This window comes from Podarcis melisellensis (genome assembly GCF_964234715.1).
Source record: "Podarcis melisellensis genome assembly, chromosome: 15".
NCBI classification, from domain to species: Eukaryota; Metazoa; Chordata; class Lepidosauria; order Squamata; family Lacertidae; genus Podarcis; species Podarcis melisellensis.
Genome location: NC_138532.1, coordinates 32,816,099 through 32,838,050, shown reverse-complemented (window position 1 = coordinate 32,838,050; position 21,952 = coordinate 32,816,099). Strand labels below are relative to the sequence as shown.

Genomic DNA, 21,952 nt, shown 5'->3' with positions numbered 1-21,952 from the left:
TCAAAGGGTCCCAATCTTCTGGGCCTCAGTTTCTTACAACCCCCTTTGAACGGCAACCCTTGGGTTGACAACCACACTTGATCCCCCACCCTTATGGTTTCACCTTCCCTTCTGTTCTTGTCTGCCTGCTTCTTATATTGTGCCTTAGCCCTTTCTAAGTTGAGCTGGAGCTGCTGATGGATGGCTTCCATCTCTTCTACAAAATGTTCAGCCGCTGGGACGCTCCATCTCTCCCCTCCTTCCCCTGGAAATGCCCTGGGGTGACACCCGTAATTAGCCAAAAAGGGACTCATCCCTGTGGACACATTCTCCGCATTATTGTAGGCAAATTCTGCCAACGCCAACTTTTCGACCCAATCGTTCTCTCTGTCATTGACATAACACCTAAGATATTGTTGAAGAATGCCATTTGCCCTTTCCGCCTGCCCGTTGGTTTCAGGGTGCCGGGCAGTTGAAAAATTGACTTCCACGTGTAACAAGCTCATGAGCTTCCTCCAGAACCTGGAAGTAAATTGTTTGCCTCGATCTGAGATCACCCTCGAGGGAGCCCCGTGCAACCTAAAGATATGTTCCACAAACAACTTCGCCGTTTCTTCCGCTGTGACTGCATGTGAGCATGCTACAAAGTGGCACATCTTAGTTAACAGGTCTACTACTACCATGATGGCTGTTTTCCCCTTGGACCTTGGCAGATCCGTCATAAAATCTATTGATATCGCTTCCCAAGGCCGTTCTGGTGTGGGTAAAGGTTCTAATAACCCTGCCGGCGCCCTTCTTTCCCCTTTGGCTCGCTGACATTGGTCACACCCTCTTACATACTCCCTTACATCTTCCCTCACCTTAGGCCACCAAAATTCCCTGGTAACCAACCACATGGTCTTGTGTTGCCCAAAATGTCCCGCCGTGGGGCTATCATGCAACTGCTTGAGTACTCTCCCCCTCAATTCACCTTCGGGTATATACAGTGCCCCTTTGTAATACAATGCCCCATTTCTTTCCTCAAAACCTCCGGGGCTCTCGCCCTCCCCCCTGAGACCTCTGAGCTTATCCTGGGCATATTCATCATTTTCCGTTTCCTCCACCAGTTCTCGTTGCCCCACCATCGCCGCCCCACACACCCAGCGGTCCTCCGGGATGACATGTCTCTCTTCGATCACCCCCTCCCCTTCCCAATATTCTGGTTTGCGTGAGAGCGCGTCCGCCCTGACGTTTTCTGGGCCTGGCACATAACAAATCTCAAAGTTAAATTTGGAGAATTCCTGTGCCCATCTCACTTGTCGTTGGTTGAGCACTCGAGCTGTTCTCCAATACTCTAAATTTTTGTGGTCGGTGCACACTTGCACCTTGTGTTGTGCCCCAATTAATAAATGTCTCCACCTCCGGAATGCTTCGTGAATGGCAAGTAGTTCCCTGTCATACACCGTGTAATTCCTCTCGGACTTATTCAGCTTCCGCGAGAAGAAGGCACACGGTCTCCACTCCGACGCACTCCTCCCCGGTTGAAGAAGGACCGCCCCTACCGCCCGGTCGGATGCATCTGTTTCCACTCTCATGGGTTTTCGTAAATCCACATGCAGAAGTTGTTCTTCCGAGGCGAAAGCCCTTTTCAGTTCTTCAAAGGCTCGATCCGCCTCTGCCGTCCAAACAAATTTCTTCTTGCTGCTGAGACAGTCGGTGATGGGCGCCGTCAAGTGGGCAAAGTTCTTGATGAACTTCCGATAAAAGTTCCCAAATCCCAAGAATCTTTGCACGTCCTTCTTGGTCTTCGGTGTCTTCCATTCCAGTACCGCTTGGACCTTGCCTGGATCCATGGCCAATCCCTTGTCTGACAAGCGGTACCCCAGGAATTCCACCTCCTTGGTATGAAACTGGCACTTCTCCAGTTTCACCCACAGCTGGTTGGCTTGCAGCCTGCCCAACACTTCTCGAACGTCCCTCACATGCTGTTCCTCATTTTCCGAATACACCAACACGTCGTCTAAAAAGGCCACACAATTCTTGTAGAGCAAAGGTCCCAGAACGTGGTTTATAAAAGCTTGAAAACACGCGGAGCCCCCTTGTAGACCGAAGGGCATAACGAGGTATTCAAAGGCTCCCAACGGGGTAAACATGGTGGTCTTCCATTCATCTCCCTTCCTTATGCGTATCAGATTGTACGCCCCCCGCAGGTCCAGTTTTGTAAAAATCTTTCCCTTCCTTACTCTGGTCAAAATGTCATCAATTCGGGGCATAGGGAAAGCCAGGGGCTCCGACACTGCATTGAGGGCCCTGAAGTCACACACCAGTCTCGGTTTGTCTGTGTTCTTTTTGTCCACAAAGAACACTGGGCTGCCCCCCACCGCTCGGGACTCTCTGATGAAACCTCGCTTCAAGTTTTTGTCAATGAACTCCCTCAGCTCCTGCATCTCCCTGTCTGACATGGCGTACAGCTTGCCTACTGGGAGTTGGGCCCCTGGGAGTAGGTTGATTTGACAGTCAAAGGGTCTATGCGGTGGCAGTTTGTCTGCTTCCCTTTCGCTGAATACGTTGCTCAGATCTGCGTATTGCGGGGGCACCTTCCCTTTGTCCATCACTTCCATCCCCGCTAGGGTGACTCTGTCTCCTCCCGAAACCTTCCCCTCCTTGCAGTGTTCTAGGCAATGCGCTGACCCAAAGGAGACCACCCTCTGATGCCAGCCCACTAGCGGATCGTGTAGCGCCAGCCAGCTCATCCCCAAAATGATGGGCGCTCCTCCCAGGATGGCCACATTAAACGCTATCTGTTCGGTGTGCCTTGCCACTCTCATTATCATCGGGACAGTCTGTTGGCTAACTTCTCCCCCCAACAGCTCTCTGCCGTCAATCGTAGTCACCTGCAAGGGGTTACTTAAAGGGATAGTCTGTATCTGGTGCTCAGCTGCAAACTCCTTACTCATGAAATTACAGGAGCTGCCTGAATCCAAAAGCGCCTTGACCTTTAGTGGGTGTCCGTTTGGCAGTTCTAGTAACACCTCTATCACTAAAGCGGGTCTGGGGGGTTCTGGCATGGGCACTTTCATTGCTCTTTGGCCTGGCTGCTGTGCCCCAACGGTGGCAGCCAGGCGTTGGCTTTTACTTGCTCCTTGCCTTCCTCTTCCTTTCCCCCAACAGCTCCTGCCATCCCTTGCCATTCCTTTCTTTGTGGGCAAACTCTGGCAAAGTGCCCTGGCTGTTGGCAGAGATAACATCTCTTGGCGCTCTTTCCCTCCTTTTTCCGCCCTTCACTGGGATTTGAAACTGCGCGCGCCCGCGCTGTTCCAACTTCCATCGGCTCTGCCGGCGGGAAAGGTGGCTCTGGAATGTCTGGAATGCGGAACTCCCTCCAACGGTCTCCTTTCCCTACCCGCTTTTCCATAGCCCTCGCCTCCTGGCGCGCTCCTATGGCCAGCGCAGATTTGGTTAACTGGTCCATAGACTCCGCCCTGGGGCCCCGGGAAAGCTCATCTTTGACGGTTGAAGAAAGCCCCTCTTCGAAAAGCATTTGGATGGGCTCCGCCGATAGGTCCCACCCCAATTTGTGAATCAACATGGTAAATTCAGTCCAGTACTCACGGACAGATCTGCTTCCTTGCTGGCAAGCCATTAACTGCCTTCGCACCACCCCCTGCTCAATATCGCTGGAAAACATCAGGTCCATGGCACGAAAAAACTTCCTCGTGTCCTTTAAGATCTCATTATTCGCTGCCATCAGGGGTCTAACCCAATCTTTCGCCCCGGATTCGAGATGGCCAATCACATACGCCACTCGCGATTCCTCATCGGGGAAGTCATCAAACTGCAAGTTTAGAGCGTATTGCATCTCTGTTCTAAAGGCATGATAGTTCCTGGGATCCCCCCCGAATTTCTGCACCAATCCTGGCACCTTTCTGGCGAGCGGGGTGGTTTTCTCCTTTCCCTTTTCTGCATCCTGAGCCCTCCTCTCCTCAAGCCTCGCCGTTTGCAGCGCCAACTGGATCTCCAACGCCCTGTACCTTTCTTCCAGGCTTGGACCTCCTCCAGCTGCTCCTGCTTCCCCGGTTCCGGCTGGATTGCTCATGATGCTTCTCCCTGCACAAGCTGGCTTTCGGAGACTTTCGGATTGCTGTGATGGGACGATGAGCTGCTTGTGCGTAAAATGCAAGTCCCTCAGAGTTTGATCAGGCTTTCAAACCTCTGCCTGTGACGGAGCCCCTCCAGCATGGCTGCGTCAATCACTAGTAGAATCCGAAAGTGGCTGCTTTCGGAAACGTTTCCAACATAAAAGCTCCTTAACGGAAACACGTCGTCTGGCCTCTCGGCGTGACAGTTTCCGTCGAGGTGTGGGTGTCCCTATAGGAGGTCCTGAGACCTCCCCACTGGTTTCGCTTGAAGCGTCTCTGAGCCATCCCTCCGACTCACTTTCCCTTGGAGTTCTTGCTCGCCCTCTACTGGTTCCCTCTTCCGCTGCTACTGCTCTCTCACCCTCAGTGAGCCTTTGCGCCTCCGGCGCTTTAGATGTCAGTTCCCTGACACTATCCTATGTGCAAATTTTGTTGTTGCTAATGAATCTCCCCTCTGGCATAAACTACTAGGTAGTCTTAAGCAAGTTACTCTCTCTCTCTCTCTTTCTCAATCTCAACTCTCCCATATGTAATATGGGCATAATACTGACCTCGCTTACAGGACTTTTGTTCATACCACAGCATGATAATGAATGTGAAGAGCTTTCAACACATGAAGATGCTATACAATGCTAAGAATTATTGTTTCCTTCTACATTTGAGGAGATGGGCTACCTTGATGCCTCCTGCTTTTTCCAAAGAAGCCACAGCAAAGTGGTTGGCACTGAAGCATTTTGTAATTTCAACATTTATTCTCTTATTAACAGAGAAAGCACATCTGGTTAAAAGGTGTCAGCAAGCACAGAATCCATGCAATGTACCAGTTTAAGGGTTTATTTCACTCTGCTCTAGAATTCTAAGAGACGTCATTTTTACTCTGTTTACAGTCTCATTTATCATGACTTGCAGTGGCTTGACAGGAAATAAGGCTATTTGCAATATACTATCCAGGTTGGGTAATTCCTCTCAAAATTGCTTTGCACATGAGACTGGTGGATCAGTATGAAGGAAAAAGCAGAGCACCCTAGTCCAAAATATCCCACAGACCTAATTGCTTCCTAGGCCTCTCTGCTGACCATCTTCTCAATCTCATCTAACCCAGATTGGTCTCCTAGCTTTAGGCCTTATCTCAAGTCATCTCAAACCCTCCCCATGTCCCTGGCCCCTTCATCCTTTCTCAGGTTCAACTTCTTGTGCTCTGTGGACCAGAAGACCTTTAGATACTGATGCGCTTTGTGCATATCCATGTCTTAACATTGCCCACACCGCACATGTTGCCTATTCTGGGTCTGCCAGGCACAATGACACAGCTGCCTTCCCAGCAAACTGGGACCTTAGGGTGAAGGGTCGGCAACTGATTGATTGATTGATTAAAGCAGCAATTGCAAGCAGTTGTGAAACTGCCCTGTAGCACCACATGAAGCTCCAAGTGGTCACTTTGCCCATCTTTTTCAACCTACACCACCCTGCACAATCGAGCAAGCAAACCCAGCAAGCAATGCGGGAGCTGTGGCCCAAGAAGCGAGATTAATAGAGACAGTGACACAGTTGTTGCTTCAGAACCAGGCCTGCCTCTCAACCAAGCCATTAACATGTCAGCTTAGGAAGCGATACATCCTAACAGCCCCATGATAAACAATGCATGCTCTAAACCATTATGTAGCACTTACTGGACAGGTACAATATCGGCTGCGCCAGGATCAATAAATGCACCTTTTTGCTTTTAATGCCAACAGCGAAACCTACATCATGAACTAATAGGCTGCAGCGTGTGCTTTATTTATCTCAGCAAAAAGGAAAAAGACAGCAACTTTCTACCAAATCGTCTTCTCTGGATTGAAAATTAACACACAAAAGAGTATAGCTAATTTCCAGGCAGTTTTAAAAACTGCAGATGCAAGCTATAAGTTGGCTACCACTACAGAGAAGGTCGTATCCCGAATACCCAGCAAATGAACCACAGATAGCACTGGAAACTGAGCAGGTCCTCCCCTAATTACAGATAAGGGTAGGCTGGGAGGGTCATTTAAGTGTCCTGATCCTGAACCATTTAGGGTTTGGAAATACAACAGAGTCCAGTGAAACTGGCATAAAAATGGAGCCAACAGGTCCCAGACCTGACCCCAATCAAAACTCTTTGCTGCAGTACTTGGCACCAGCCAAATCTTTCAATTTGTCTATTTGCAAGGCACCTGACTAAAGAGTTTCAGTCTTCTCAAAGACTTAACCATTTGCAAGCTTAAAGCAGGAGTTTTAAAGGCGATCCATGTTATTCTTTTCTTTTCTTTTCTCATTTTAAGGATTTGCTTTTTGCTGTCATCACTGCTACTTCACAACATTCTGGAAACAATTTCAGTAGCTTGGGTCTACAAGGTAGGCACATGCCTACTGCTGCCAGAACAACCTACCACGTGTCTACACCATTTATCAACTGCTATGTTTCAGAGGGGAGCCAGTTGGCTGAGGCAGGACGCCTCCTCTCTGGTACGGAAAGGAGAAACGTGCCATTCTTCCACCTCTAGGACAGCCAAGCCTCTTTGGCACTCCACCACCAAACTTCAAGGTTTTCACACTTGCTGACTCTACCGCCACTGCCCAGCTTCGCCCTCCTTTCAGGATATGAGTAACTCCTGTCAGTTTCACCTCAGAGTTGCTCACCGCCTTCAAAGGGGAATCACATGGCCCACAATGATTTGGTTGGCATGGCACGAGGTACCCATGTCACTGGCTCACAGCCGCCGCTGGCTTGAGTGAAGCAGCTCCTTGGCTCCGACCACTCCGGGCAGACCAATTCTGCAGAGAAGGTGCAGAGGGGCACGCTATCCACCCTTTGCACACAGCACCAGTCAGACAGTCAGATACTTTCAAGAGGAAGAACTCCAGGTCAGCTGGGTATTTCCGAGACCTCTCTGTGAAGCCAACAGCCAATTCACAGAGAGGTTTTTGGAGTGGAAGGTGTCACCCGCAAACTGATTGGGGAAACAGATTAGGCAGCAGTCTTCTGACATGCCCCAAATGCATCAAAACTGCCAGTCAGTGTGCTTGGAAAATCACAAAGAAAACAAGTTCTTTTCAGGACACAGTAACCTGCAATTTGACTTTAAGTCTCTTTTAAAAGGGATTGGGGGGGATGAGGGGAAACACTGGCTTTTTTTAACCCTTTCACCCAAATGAAATCATGTGAACTCTTTATGCATCAATGCCTGACCCCCAAAGCCAGAAAAAAACAGAATAAACACTCCGTACTCCTTTCCTGGGACGTGGGTGGCGTTGTGGGTTAAACCACAGAGTCTAGGACTTGCCGATCGGCAGTTCGAATCCCTGCGATGGGGTGAGCTCCTGTTGCTCGGTCCCTGCTCCTGCCAACCTAGCAGTTTGAAAGCACGTCAACGTGCAAGTAGATAAATAGGTACCGCTCCAGTGGGAAGGTAAACAGCGTTTCCGTGCACTGCTCTGGTTCGCCAGAAGTGGCTTAGTCATGCTAGCCACATGACCCGGAAGCTGTACACCGGCTCCCTCAGCCAATAAAGCAAGATGAGCGCCAGAACCCCAAAGTCAGCCACGACTGGACCTAATGGTCAGGGGTCCCTTTACCTTTACTCCTTTCCTACCCCTAAAATCCAAGTTGCACCCATCAAATCTTCTGTAGCCCAAGCCCATCACTGCCACTGCCACCCTCCCCCCCCCAAAAAAAATCTCATCAAGGCACTTTGCTTTTCTCATGCCCCCTTATCCCCCTGTTCACTTTGCCTCCCTCCTTGGAGCAGAGTCCTTACAACCTACAGCTGATCCAATGCCAGAGACAAGAGGGAGGCTCCTTCCCTGGCCATCCACAACACACAAGTTGCTGCTGCCGCAGGGAGGAAATTAAAGGGTATCAATTATCCTGGAGGACATATTAGATTTGCTCCAGATTGTTTGGGTTTTATCACAATGGCTGAGTAAAACCTTTTAATCAAAAGGCTGCAACTTTCGGAGCCTCAATCAATGAAACGAAAAGCTGTAGATTTCGACACGTGACTTCCACGATCTGGAGCAATTTGTAATAGCTTTGCTCAACGATCGCTTCTGGGAGCGATCTGGTGTGCCCCCCCCCCCACTACATTGTTTCTGACCGCAACACTGCATTTATTCGACAGCAAAGCAGCTTTGGGTCTTGAAGAGGTTAACTTCTGGAGCACCTGGCTGCTTGCCAGCCTCTCTCCTCGAAATCGGTGCTAATGCAACAGAACAAGAAGCGCCCAGACTGGCCATGATTAATAGACTGCTGAAGACACTGCTTTCCACAGAACACACACTTTTCATTCCCCTGCTTCCATAGATCATGGACTTATCCTCAAAATATCTGACTGAAATTGAATTTGGCTTCTCTCTCAACCGTTCATTTCCTATGTTATGCAAGGTTATATCCTTTTTCTGCATGAGCAGAACCAAACCAGCTGCAGCTCCTCAGAAGGAAAATGTGGTTCCAATTACAAAAGCTGGCCTGGATATTGAACCACAGTTCAGATGCTGCTCTAATTGAGCCATCATGGAGCAAGTCTAAAGTAAAGAAATTGGATTAATTAGGTTTGCAAAGTTCAGCGTAAGGGATCTTGGCAGCGGGATGGGGGCACTAAATAAAGCAGGTAATGCTATGAAAGGAAGCAAGGGAGGTGATGCCTTCGCTGGAGTATTTGACATTCAACAAGCTTTCGGGTTGCACAGCACTCTTTTCCAGAAGTAGGTTTTTGATAGAGGATTCATGCCCTATAAATGACATTCACCAGGTAATCCAGCATAGTCTGGTTCTAAATGGTTAAACTGTGTGATCTGTAACAAGCAGGAAATGGACTTAAACAAGGGGTTGTGCTCATTAATGCTTGGTAACTGGGATTATGCAAGACTGTGGACTTTCAGAACCTGTAAGGAGGGCTGGAGAGAGGAAGGCAAGAGCACACACTGTTACACCATCTGCTGCTGAAATATTTTGAAACAACAGAGGCTGCTCCTTCTCCGCCTGGCCCCCAGCCCAATATAACAACGGCTAAATATAAAATTTAGCATATAAAAAAATATAAATATAAAATTTAGTACACACAGCTGCATCCATGAGCACCTATTGTTTTGGTGTGCCTTACTGGCTGATTTGGCACCATGGAACCCAGTCAGAGAAACTAAGTTAATTAGTGGGTGCCACCCATTCATGTCTTGACATTTTCACCTTGTGCCTCCACATTAAAAATTATTTCAGAATATCTCCGGATATTCTGTTCCGGATTAGGAACTCCTCTGTTGCTCTTGGACAGCCCTGCTCTGCCACATGAAAAGAATACGGATGACCTCAGGAAATCCTTACCAGTCTTAAAAATAGCTGCTTAGTGACATCACAGAATCAGGTTTAGATGCTCCCTTTTATAATATTCACATTTCTTTCTCTGTCTCAGAACAGTCGGTCTAGCCCAGGAAGCTTCAAAAAGCAGCAGTCATCAGCTTATATAAAGGGACAATCCCACCGGAAACCTTTCTGAATTGTGTTCCGACTGCGTTCCTTTTGAACTGTGAAATTCAATCGTATGCATGGAGAGTTGAGCTTCCCTCTTATTTGTTTTCAGAAATTGGTGGAAGTATAGATCTTGATATTAAAAAGAGGCTAACCATATTGAACAGTGCAGGGATAAAATTCAACGATAGCCCTCTAGCCAAGGTGGTGTGGTTAGAGTGTGCGACTAGGATGTCATGAATTCAAACCGCTACACAGCTATGAAGTTCACTAGGTGAATATAAGAAGAGCTGGGTTCAAATCAGACCTTAGACCCAGTCGGTCCAGATTTCTCACTCCCTCACTTGCCAATCCGATGCAACTGGGAAGACCACGTGCAGGACATGAGTGTAATAGCCCCCTCCTGCCCTTGCCACCCAGTGATTGGTAGCATATAGTCAATACAACTTGTGGGAATTGTTCCAAGGCTAGCCTACCTTACAGGGCTGTTGTGAGGATGACATGGGGGTGGGGAACATGATGCCCTGCGCTCCTTGAAGGAACAGTAGGATTACTTAAAGCATGCAAGCAAACCAACCAACCAACCAATAAATAGACAGCAACAATAACATGCAGTCGGGGTGTTTCAATCGAGCTCTTCTTCAAGGGAAACGGGTGGTAGGTGTGCCATATCTGTAAAGAGTTCCACAATTTTCTAAATGTCTCCTCAATGAAAACATGTGATGCTTGTCTCCCTGTCTTAACTCTAAACTTAAAGAGAGCAGAATACACCAAATATTGTGCTGCATGAGAGCAGATGCTGCTTATTTACAGGGCACGCCTATGTGATTTTTGGACCCCTTACCCACTTCCTATGAACTGCAGCCCCTAATGTCAAATTATACACCATGGGGCTGGCTCTTGGTATCCACTGCTAGGGGAAGTTGGGATCACTATGTCAGGGAACAGTGTGGACCATTCTGGGTGTAGCTACCACCCCCTTCAAAGGGAAACTAATCAAATCTGCAACTCTGGCTCTTTTAGCAGTACAATTTCAAAAATTAAAATAAAATGGGCTAAGCTGTTTATGAAGATTTTTTTTACTGAAAATGTTTTACCATCTCCTCCTGGTTTTGATGCATTTCACTCTTATTGCTGATTTGGTTTAATGAGTTGGTGGGGGAGTTGTCCTATTATTATTATTATTATTATTATTATTATTATTATTATTATTATTATTACTAGCAATATGCCAGTTTGTGAAATGTAAACTTGAAAAGCAGTCTTGAAATAGAAGCAAATTAATGAGTTAGGAATCAACAGCTCTGATTCCTCCCACCAGCAACATCCAGGCTCTGGGACAAACTACTCCCACCCCATTGTGGCCTTCCAATGAGAAAAAAGGTTGCCCACTTCTGATTGTGTGTTTCAATCACTTCTTTAGAGATACAAAGAAAAAAATACGATTGTGCTCAAAGGTAATCCTCATTAATGTAATACAAATTAAATTATGCTCTCATAAGAGAGAATCCCAGTCCTTAAAGGCAACACACACCACCTTGAAATAAAGGACATGAGAATAAAAAGCACAAACACTTACCTCGCCCTGGAAACTTTTCAGTAGTGGAGCTACCTGTTTGCGCAGGTCCTGGAAGATAAAAGCAAACACACGCCCATTAAGAAACAGATCACTAAAAAAGCAGCAAAAAATGCAACTGTTTGAATGCATTTGATGTAATTCCATCAGTTAGTCTTGCAGCACTTCTACCAATTTTATCATATTAGCTGAAGGCTGATTACATTTTTAATCGAAACACTGCTACGAGCAAGGAGTTCAGCAGAAATCCATTTTTAACTGGCTTATGATTCCAGCCTGATACACAATTACGGTTGTCCCAAGGGAGGAGAATTAGTTAACAAAAGCCTGTAGTAATGTTGGATAATCAGTGAACTCCTTCAGTCTAACAACTCAACTGAAACAGTGCAATGAATGACTAATGGGATGTAAAACATGTGTAGCCACATGGAAAGGGATCAAGCTAGACCCCCGTTTGAAGCACAGCCTCCTCCTGATGAGCCAGGAATTGGGCATCATTTATTTAGATTTACAGCCTTGCCTGCTCCATGGGATTTGCACAGCCCTGCTTAAGCAGAGGGAGCACACGTCATTAGCAACCCCCTTGCCTCTCTCCAAAATCTCCACCTCCAAGAGGAGACAGGCCTTCATTGAGCTTTGCGCAAGGCCTTTTAATGCCCAGCCCCCAAAGTTGACACTCTCGTAATTGTAATTAAGAGAATCTACGATAGAAAATCCTCAAGGCAGAGAACAAAGAAACAAAGCAAAACACAAATAAAATCACCAAAAAGAATGGTGGGCAAAGAGATCAAATTGCAGCCAATAATAATAATAAAAATGATTAGGTGCCTTAAACTCTGACACCTTGAATGCATTGTGTGCAGAAGCCAGGGGTGTAAATTACAGAGATGAAGAACATTAAAATAAAAAAGGAACATCAGAACATGTGCCGGGCCAGTGTTTCAAGGGTCCAGATCCTGAATAATTTAGCTGATCTCACTGGGCAGCTGGTTCCATTATCTGGAGAGCAACACAAAGAATGTCCCAACCACAGTGGCCAGCAGCCCAACCAATGCTGGAACCACCAATAGGTTCTTTAAGCTGGAACTCAATGGAGCCCTGGGGCTGAGCATGTGAAGTTCTTGACAATGCCTGCCCCCTACTGGAGGTTGGTGTGAGGAGCCGAGACAGACTGGAGGTTTCATCCCATAGACACCAGGCCTGGTCAAATTATATTATTCAGTTACTGAAATACGTTCAAGCTTGACTTTCTGCCCCAAGGCAGTTCACAACAATAATTAAAAATGCAATAATAAAACAACGATATAAGTTTAATTATACATATAGACCCATGCCCCCTTAAAGGGACAGGGGAACAGGCTGCCCACATTATTCAGCATCCATATAGCCATTTTCCAGGTCACTTGTGCCTAGGAAGAACTGCCTTTGGGTGACCAGGCAGTGTCTCCCATTTTGTCTTGGAAGAAACGACCTCTCCCTTCTCCTCCTATCAATGACCAACAGGGGCACATGTGGATAGCACAAAAGGACTATTGTCCTCATGCCTCACTTGAGGGCTTCTCCAAGAGTCTACCTGGCCACTGTTGAGAAGGCCAATGCCTTTAAGTTCTGCTTATGGGCTTCCCAGAGGAGATAACTGGTTGGCTGGAGTAAATGGGCTCTTAGTTTGGTTCGGGGTGTGTGTCTTCTTGTGTCCCCTTGCAAGAATTTCTGGGCAAGACTGAGCCCTAACTCTCCCTGAAAACATACTGCTTTTACCTCCCTCCCCACGTCCCTTTGCCTCCCAGGAACAAATGGGCAGCTCCAACAATTCCCATTGTGGAAATGATGCACTGCTGGGGGCTTCGCTGGTAGTGGGAAGTTGTAGGGGAGGGGAAAGGGGTGCAGAAGAGAGAACAGGTGGGGAAAACCCCTCATGCACACAATTGTTGGTTCTCTCTGCTGCTGACCTGAAATATTCTTCTAGATTTATTGCTGGCTGTTTTTGAAAACTCTTTATCCAACCATATCCCTCAATTTTATATCACTGTCAGCTGCAATTTCCCCTTTCTTTCGACTAAACTGGACAAACCAAAAAGGAAGGAAGCCGCAAGGCGTGATGCATGAGAAATCTGTAATGCTGGGAGAACAATGAAGGCTGTCTGATGATTTGGGTCGCAATCAAAATCTGGAGGAGGAGGAGAAGCCAAGGCCAGCCTTCTGTAGCAAGTCACTAATCACACATTAGAGCTCTGAAACTCTATGTGGCACTGAACACTTGAACAAACAAGTATTTGTTAACACAAACGACTGAAACGTTCCAAGCACTTCTTCGCAAATTAAACTGGTAACATCGTTCCTCAAAAATATCTCTTGCTGCTTGCCACAAGAAAGCAATGAACCATCATGGTCTAAAAAAAAAAAAAAGGCTTGCTTTTTACAGTGGGTTGAAGTCAGTCTCTCTCTCTATGTTTCTCTCTGTGTCTCTCTCTTTAACAAAACAAATGTGCGCGCGCACACACACACACACACACACACACATTCCCTTCTCCACCAAAAAAGGAAATTATAATATATGGAGATGTTTAGATGTTTGACGGCACGGATGAAGAATCTGTGGCCCTCAACATGCTGTTTTACTCCGACTCTCATCAGTCCCAGCCAGCATGCTCAATGGTCAGCGATGACGGCAGCTGGAGTCCATCTTAAGGACCACAGGCTTCCCATCTCAGTTTCTTGGTCAAAGGAAATGTGACAACACACAGTTTTTAGAAATTGAGACTATGGCAGGGAGAGAGGAGGAGTTTAACTTTTCCCCACTGCTGTGATCTCAACATTCCCAACAGCCATCCTTTCAGTTCACAGAAGCACTTAATTCCCCACCACAGAATTGCACAGGTCTGTAAATAAAACATTACACACACACAAATACACACACACACCCTTCACTACTGAGATAATACATGTGCAATCCATTACTAGCATTTAAAAATCTGGAAATCCTGCTGAAATCCAAACTGAGTGGAAGTCAAGGGATATCAGAATAACCAATTAAAAAAAAGTATTAACAGAGGGAATCCAATCATCTCGATTGAAAACCAGTCATCCAAACATGGGAAGCAGTTTTCTACCTAGTCAGATTGTTGGTCCATCTGAGCCAGTGCTGTGCACTCTGACTTGCAGATGTCCTTCAAAAGCTTTCCCAGTCTGCTACCATAATCTTTTAAGATGGAGATGCTACAGACTGAAACTGGGGCTTTCAAGGCAGGCAAATGTTCAATGTAAGTAGCCGAGAGGTATCGAAGACGTTGGGGAAGCTATAAGAAATAAATGTAAGAAACCAGTCTTCTCCACCTCCCAAACTCATCAATCAGTACCACTCTGCCTAACCCAGGCTTCCTCAACCTCGGCCCTCCAGATGTTTTTGGCCTACAACTCCCATGATCCCTAGCTAGCAGGACCAGTGGTCAGGGATGATGGGAACTGTAGTCTCAAAACTTCTGGAGGGCCAAGGTTGAGGAAGCCTAGCCTAACCATTCACCTAGCTTCCACAGGTGACCAGGAATTCCATGCTGATGACCAACCAAGCGGGCCAGTGGAGGAGGAGCAAGTGGCTCGGTAATTTCTCAGCCAGCCCACTTGGTAGAAGGCACACTTTTTACTAGCCTGCCAAGAGGTGAATAGCCTGCTCATTCCTTCTAGCTGTCGAGGTCAGTACAGTGGTACCTAGGGTTACAAACACTTCAGGTTACAGACTCTGCTAACCCGGCAGTAGTACCTCAGGTTAAGAACTTTACTTCAGGATTAGAACAGAAATTGTGCAGCGGTGGCACGGTGGAAGGCCCCATTAGCTAAAGTGGTACCTCAGGTTAAGAACAGTTTCAGGTTAAGAATGGGCCTCTGGAACAAATTAAATTCTTAACCAGAGGTACCACTGTATGCATATATTAGGGGTACTATAGATACAAGACCTCATGTTTGGAAAAGAAGGACTTACAAAATGATACGGTGCTTTGATTCCATACAGCTGATTCTGTTGCAAATTATTCAAAAGCCACCTATCAATATAGATTTTGCACCTTCTGTTTCAATTTCAATATCATGGGTCAGGTGGACAACTTCACCTTTTTGCTTTCTGTCGACAGCTGTGGAGAACCTTTTGATCCCTAAATGATCTTGCCTGCTCTATGGTTGTCCTCCCCACCCCCCACCCCAGTATGTGTACAGAGAGAGAGAGTTAGTTTGTCTTCCAGAATTCTCCAGCTATTTGCAGCCCTCATTTGACAAAATGACCCTCCGGGGATCCTACGACCTAGACAGGGTTCTCATCCGTAAAGTATTGTATCTGTAAGCAAAATGAATTTGGAAGGAAGAGGCTCCTGGATTCCCTGACTCTGCTGTGGTTCATTCTCTCTCTCTCTCTCTCTCTCTCTCTCTCTCTCTCTCTCTCTCTCTCTCTCTCTGCAAACGTCCTGCACACTGGCTGGAGAGAGTTGGAGTACTGATGAGGAGGGGGGTGGAGAGAAGCAGCCCGGTCACATCAGCGTCAGTGACATCATTAGTTCAGCTGTCGCATCCAATTGTGGAGCCGGCTCATCACGCAGGAGACGCTCCAGTTTTCCGACTGTCTACCCCTTTTGCATTTCCTCCCTTGTTAGGAGACATTTAATAAGGAACTAGCAAGTGACCCTACACTGAAAATTGGCCAAGGCTGAACATTATGATTCCAGATGCTTTCTGACAAGAACTTGAGAGCAACTTATCGAGGAGGGGAGGTATTTTGCTCGCTCAGGCCACATGAAGAGAAGAACCAGCATGTACTGAGCATACACTACCTCTTTCAAACAGAGGGGGACGGACGGCAGGAACACACCATTTCTTGGAGACAAAATGCTTACAAAGGGTGTAAGCCAGAGTTCCCCATAATTCTGATAGCTTGACATAGAAGCGCACGTTCCCCAAGGCATTTAAAGCATGGATGGAGAAGTAAATGTTCACCCACAGAGTTGTCCTTGTGGGTCTCTGCACGAGTCACTCTTTTGGCAGAGGCAGAAAGCAACTCAAGCAGAGAGGTGACAGGTACTCCTTCTCAGAGCACATGATTCTGCTGGGTCTTTGCATCAAGAGCAATTGAATCAAAGGAGTCTGAATTTATGGAGCTGAGGTCAGAGCAGCTATGGTAGTCACTGAGAGATACAGTGGGCAGCCTCTGCGTGGATGGGTATTTTGGACTTTCAGGAATATTTCAAAGTTTGTTTATTCTTGTGATGTGCTTGTCATTCTACCATGGAACGCATAGTTTGCTTATTAGTGGCATAGGTTGTTGAAGAACAGAGAAACATTTCCTGCATATAAATTCATAACAAGAATAGAGCAAACCGCCTCCATGTATTGCACCTTAAAAAAACCAAAAAACCCACCCACAGAGACAGCAGCTGACTGGCTGGCCCAGAGAGGGAGGGTGTTAGTTGCCTTGCCAGCCCAATGTAGTAAAAATAAGGGATAGAATTTAAACATAAATGAATACATGGAGCAGATGGATGGGCAGTCATCCTGACCACCCTCCCCCCATGAATATTTCCCTTTTGTATAGCCAACTAAGTGAAATCCCAGCACTCACCACCAAGTATTTAATGGCAACAAGCTCCCATTAATATTAAACCACATGCTAAAACAACCTGGTTGCTCAATAAATACACATTGTTTTGCTGCCCATAAATGGGGCAGGCTTTGTGAAGAGTGTGTCTTGGGAGAACTATATGATCTTCCAGAACATCTATTTGCATATTTACAGGTCAAGAAGAAAGGGAAGAGTAAGAAAAAGCAGCAGGCGGTACTACCCCCAAGGCAGAATGAACCACTGGGCCGTTCATTATGTGCCCGACCAGTCAACGATCAATTCATTTACTGAAATACTTATTTCTACCAATGCGTATATACACTGCCCTCCCCAGAAATCTATTCCATGCTACAGCAAAATAAAATAACACTATTTTTCAATTACATCTCTGTTGCTAGCTACTTCTTCTGGCTTAAAAAAAACCACAAACTTAACTTTTACATTAGCAGAAAAAGAGCACACTGGTGCTTTAAGAATTTTAGGCCACAGATCTTGTGAAAATTCCATTAGCTTTAATTATTTATCAGAAGAAGATTTAGATTACTGTTCCTGACCTATTTTTTCCGGCGCACAGGCCCGCCCAGCAAGGAAATCAAAGAGAATGGCATTTGCAAATAACTTACTGAGGTTGAGCAAGTCTGGTTTTATAAGTATGAATCAAACAAGAAACATGTGTCAAGATGCTATACACTTGCTTCTGGAACAGCTGTATGGTGTTAGTGTTCCAACCTTGTATTTTGACATCAAAACTGCATTGTCAAGTTTGCTCAGACACATCTGGGCACTCCCTCCTTTGTGCTTCCTCCAAAATCTCCAAGTTTTGAGTGTTCAAGTCAGAATGTTTCAGTTCTCTGTGGAGAAACTACCAGGGGTACATTTGCCCACATATGGAGTGAATGTAGTTGAAGAACTATCTGAATGATGTTTTGTAAAAATCAACAAAACTGTACTACAGTGGACGCTCGGGTTGTGAACGTGATCCGTGCGGGATGCACGTTCACAACCCACAGCATCCACAACCCGCGTCTGCGCACGCATGGTTTGCGATTTGGAGCTTCTGCGCATACGCGACAGCCGAAACCCAGAAGTAACCCGTTCCGGTACTTCCAGGTTTCGGCGATCCGTAACCCGAAAAAACACAACCTGTAGCGGCTGTAACCCGAGGTATGACTGTATATGAGATCCTGATAGTACCTCCAACAGCATATGCTAGGAGCTTCAAATATAATTTGATGGCAATTTTATTTATTGATAATTTTGGAACATTATGTTGATGAACAAACATGCTTGTGGATGGAAAGTTCATGCAGGAGATATAATTAGGCAGAACTGGACCCTTTTATGTCATCCTGAAATTGAGTGAGTCCTACACAACTCAGAATAAACATGGCTTAGATATGATTTGAAATTAATGCAGGATGTTGATTTCACTATGCAGATACTTGGAAGAATGGGTGGATTTATTGTTTACTTTCACGTATTTTTTTAAATTAAAAAGTAAGCATCTTGGCTGCCCACCAAACACACACGCAGAACGGGATGGGTGGATCCAAGCACCAGATGCTTATCTGGCACCAGGATTGCTGCTGCTACTGTCACTCCATGTTCCTCCAGTGCCAACACAGTGCTAAGGATGTACAAATGCAACCTAAGCTCTGGTCCAGGGGGACTTACAGTCTGAGGCAAAAAGGACAAATGCAGGTTGCAGTGCATGTAAGCAGATTTGCAAACGGGCTTGAGAGGGAGAGGAACACAAAGAGCATGTGCTGAAGTAAGAGAATTGCTTCAAAAACATTTTTGTCCTGCTTTTCAGACAAATGTTGTCTCTTAAAGCAGCTCACATTAGCAGCAACAGTAATTATTATTATTATTATTATTATTATTATTATTATTATTATACACGTGCCCCATCTTCAGGCTTATAAACTAAAAGTGTAAGACACAGAAGGGTGGGGGAAAGGCAGAGGATACATATCAGTTTTGGCAATGGAAATAAGAAGTCCCAGCGAAAGAAGAATAGATACAAAAACTTACGGGATATGCAGAAATGACGAAACATACTGGAAAAGTAAGAAATCAAGATGACAAACTTTTTTTTTTACAAAAGAATGGAAATGGTTCATTGAACCATTGGCAGGATTATTGTAATAAACCTGCAGTTTTAAAGAGTACAGTCATACCTCGGGTTACGAATGCTGCGGGTTGCGCGTTTTCGGGTTTCAGACCGTGCCGAACCTGGAAGTACCGGAATGGGTTACTTCCGGGTTTCGGCGCTCGCGCAAAAATGACATCACGTGCATGCGCAGAAGCGCCAAATCGCGCCACGCACGTGTGCAGATGCGGTGCTTCAGGCTGCGAACGCTGCGGGCTGCAAACGTGCCTCCTGCACAGATCACGTTCGCAACCAGAGGCGTAACTGTCTATATTTAAAGTAGAGGAATAAATGAGTAAATTTAAGTTAATTTGGAACTTGCAGAAAATATAAAAAATAAATTTAAGGCACCGCAGAAAGAGGGGAAAGAGGTGGAGTTTTGAAATGATTGTAAAATTATTGAAATACATAAAACTGAAAATCATAAAATAATAAATAAATAAATAAATAAATAATATCAGTTTTGGCAATTAAAAAAAACAAAGTATTGAGTTGTTTCCTGGCAGGTGGGGCCATGTCGATGACCTTCCTCCACTGAATATTACTGCAACGGCCACAACAGTACTTGGAGCAAAGCGTTCCTGCAGCTGCTCCTTCTCCAGGCAAGGAGTGGGGATGGGAAAGTTCTCCCCTTGCAATGATGCTCTTCCTGGGTGGCACAGGGTAAGGGTGGCCCTCTGAATGGCACAGGAAGGTGCCTCCTTTCGTACTTCAATCCAAGGGCCACCCAAATGCAACAGTGCCCAAACACCGGCAGCAGAGAACCCGCAAGGCGGCTTAGCAAGCTCTCTGGCCTGTGATCACAGATCCTTTTCCCAGGGTGAGTGTGTTCCCCCCCCCTCAACACTTGCAAAGATCTCCTCCCCTTTAATGCTTTTAAGTCTACGTTTCCTTCCAGTAGCAAGATGACACAATATACTAACTTCCCCTAAGGTACCCGGGTCTTTTCTTAAGCCTTACTGCTCGCTATAGCAGACTTGAAATAAAAACGAAACCATCACCGCTCCTGTGTGCGAATGCTGATGGGCTGCCTTCACTATTGTTTACAGGGCAAGCTGCACTTGGAAAAGGCTGTTGAATCCACAGACGTCAGAATCAATTCTTTTCACACAGCTTTATGAGTCAATCTCTCAAACTGCACATATTTCAGAACACACTAATATTGTGCCATCAGTTATGAAACAGTAAGTTAGCGCTGTCCAGAAATGACAGAACGGGAAACTATTTCCCCCCTCAATCACTTATGGAAAATGTCAGGGGACAGATTGCTTTTAAGAGAGACTACTCAAACCTGATCAATAAACACACTTTCTTCTATCGAGTAAGTCATAGAATTCTTCAATTCTTCCATTCTGACACGACCTTACTTTCTCTTTATACCTATTTTTATCTTGCAGAGGAGTAAATTAGACATATGCAAATGAGTGTAATGAAGACCCAACTAGTTTATTATTTTTTCAAAGAAAAGCAGCCTTGGAAGGCTATAAGGAAGAAAAGTGGAAGAGGAGGAATGGAATGCATAATCCTTTTCCTGGGCGCTATACTTTTTACCTCTGTGCTGGTGGACATACAGTGGTACCACGGGTTAAGTACTTAATTCGTTCCGGAGGTCCGTTTTTAACCTGAAACTGTTCTTAACCTGAAGCACCACTTTAGCTAATGGGGCCTCCCGCTGCTGCTGCGCCGCAGGAGCACAATTTCTGGTCTCATCCTGAAGCAAAGTTCTTAACCTGAGGGAATATTTCTGGGTTAGCAGAGTCTGTAACCTGAAGCATATATAACCTGAAGCATATGTAACCCGAGGTACCACTGTATTAGATACTGTAGTCAGTGTTAAGGAAGCAGAACTTATAGGGTTCAGCAAAGCTGGAAGTGATAGGGCTGGTGACAGAAAATGAAGCATGGAGTGCATCAGTTATAGATTTGGACATGGTCAGGGCACACTCTTGCAAAGCAGCTCAAGGGAGGGTCAAGTGGTTACACCGCTTCCCCATTCGTGCCCTAAGGAATGTGAAGAAGAAACAGCAGCTGCCTGGGAGTTGCCACTATCCCAGTCCCAAAAGTGTCCTCTCCCTCCCACAGCAGCCACCACAGAGATCCTGAAGAATCCACGTACCCTGAAGAAAACAGAAACAGATTCTTCCAAACAAGTGTTTCTTCTGTTCTACTCTAAAGTTTTAAATGATGCTTATTATCGTAAATTTTATGTAAACAGCTTTGCAAGGTCGACCTGAAAAAATAGTACAGTCGTACCTTGGAAGTAGAATGGAATCCGTTCCGGAAGTTCCTTCGACTTCCAAAACATTCAGAAACCAAAGTGGCTTCTGATTGGCTGCAGAAAGCTCCTGCAGTCAATCGAAAGCCGTGGAAGCCCTGTCAGACGTTTGGATTCCAAAGAACATTCACAAACCGGAACACTCACTTCTGGTTTTGCGTCATTCGGGAACCAAAATGTCTGAGTACCAAGGCATTCGAGACCCAAAGTATGACTGTATATAAGCACCCCAAAAACAAACAAAATATAGTGCAAAATAAATTCGTTTGTGTGGTGAATTTTTCTTTTGCTTAACTTATTTAAAAACGGTTGGCGATTAGTACAAGGGTCCAGGACATGCTCTTCCCCCAAGGAGAACAAACAGTGATCATGGCCATCTGGAGTCAGCAACTCCCTTCCAAATCCCCTGCACTTTCCCAAAGAAGTCTGCAACCTCCTAAGGCGCATAGCTGCAGAAGGGTGACGGAGACAAAGGACCATGCAAAATTAGGAAGAGAGAGTGAGCGAGAGACAAAATGTAAAAGAGAAAAATGTGTTTTGTACCTACACAGAGACCACAAGCAACATTTATGAAGAGCATCACACATGTTCAACAGACTTCACATTCTTGCAACAGCCCTGCAGGGTGTTCCTATATTGCAGACCCGAGTGGGAGAGAACAGACACAATGGTTTTCATAGTATTACCAAATTAGTCCACAGAGAAGGCATCATTTCAACCATACAGCTCATGCTCTTAAGACACTCTCCTATGCAGATTCACCAGCGAATT

General features: G+C 45.8%; 1 protein-coding gene across 8 annotated transcripts in view; it reads right to left on the bottom strand.

Moving 5' to 3' along the window:
- Nucleotides 1-21,952, bottom strand: part of CUX1 (cut like homeobox 1) — a 266,716-nt gene that overhangs the window by 138,970 nt on the left and 105,794 nt on the right. For all 8 annotated transcript variants that reach the window (XM_081890139.1, XM_081890140.1, XM_081890141.1 and 5 more), the window contains exon 3: nt 11,159-11,206. In XM_081890139.1, the coding sequence (XP_081746265.1) occupies nt 11,159-11,206 (48 nt within the window). The remainder of the gene's footprint in view (nt 1-11,158; nt 11,207-21,952) is intronic.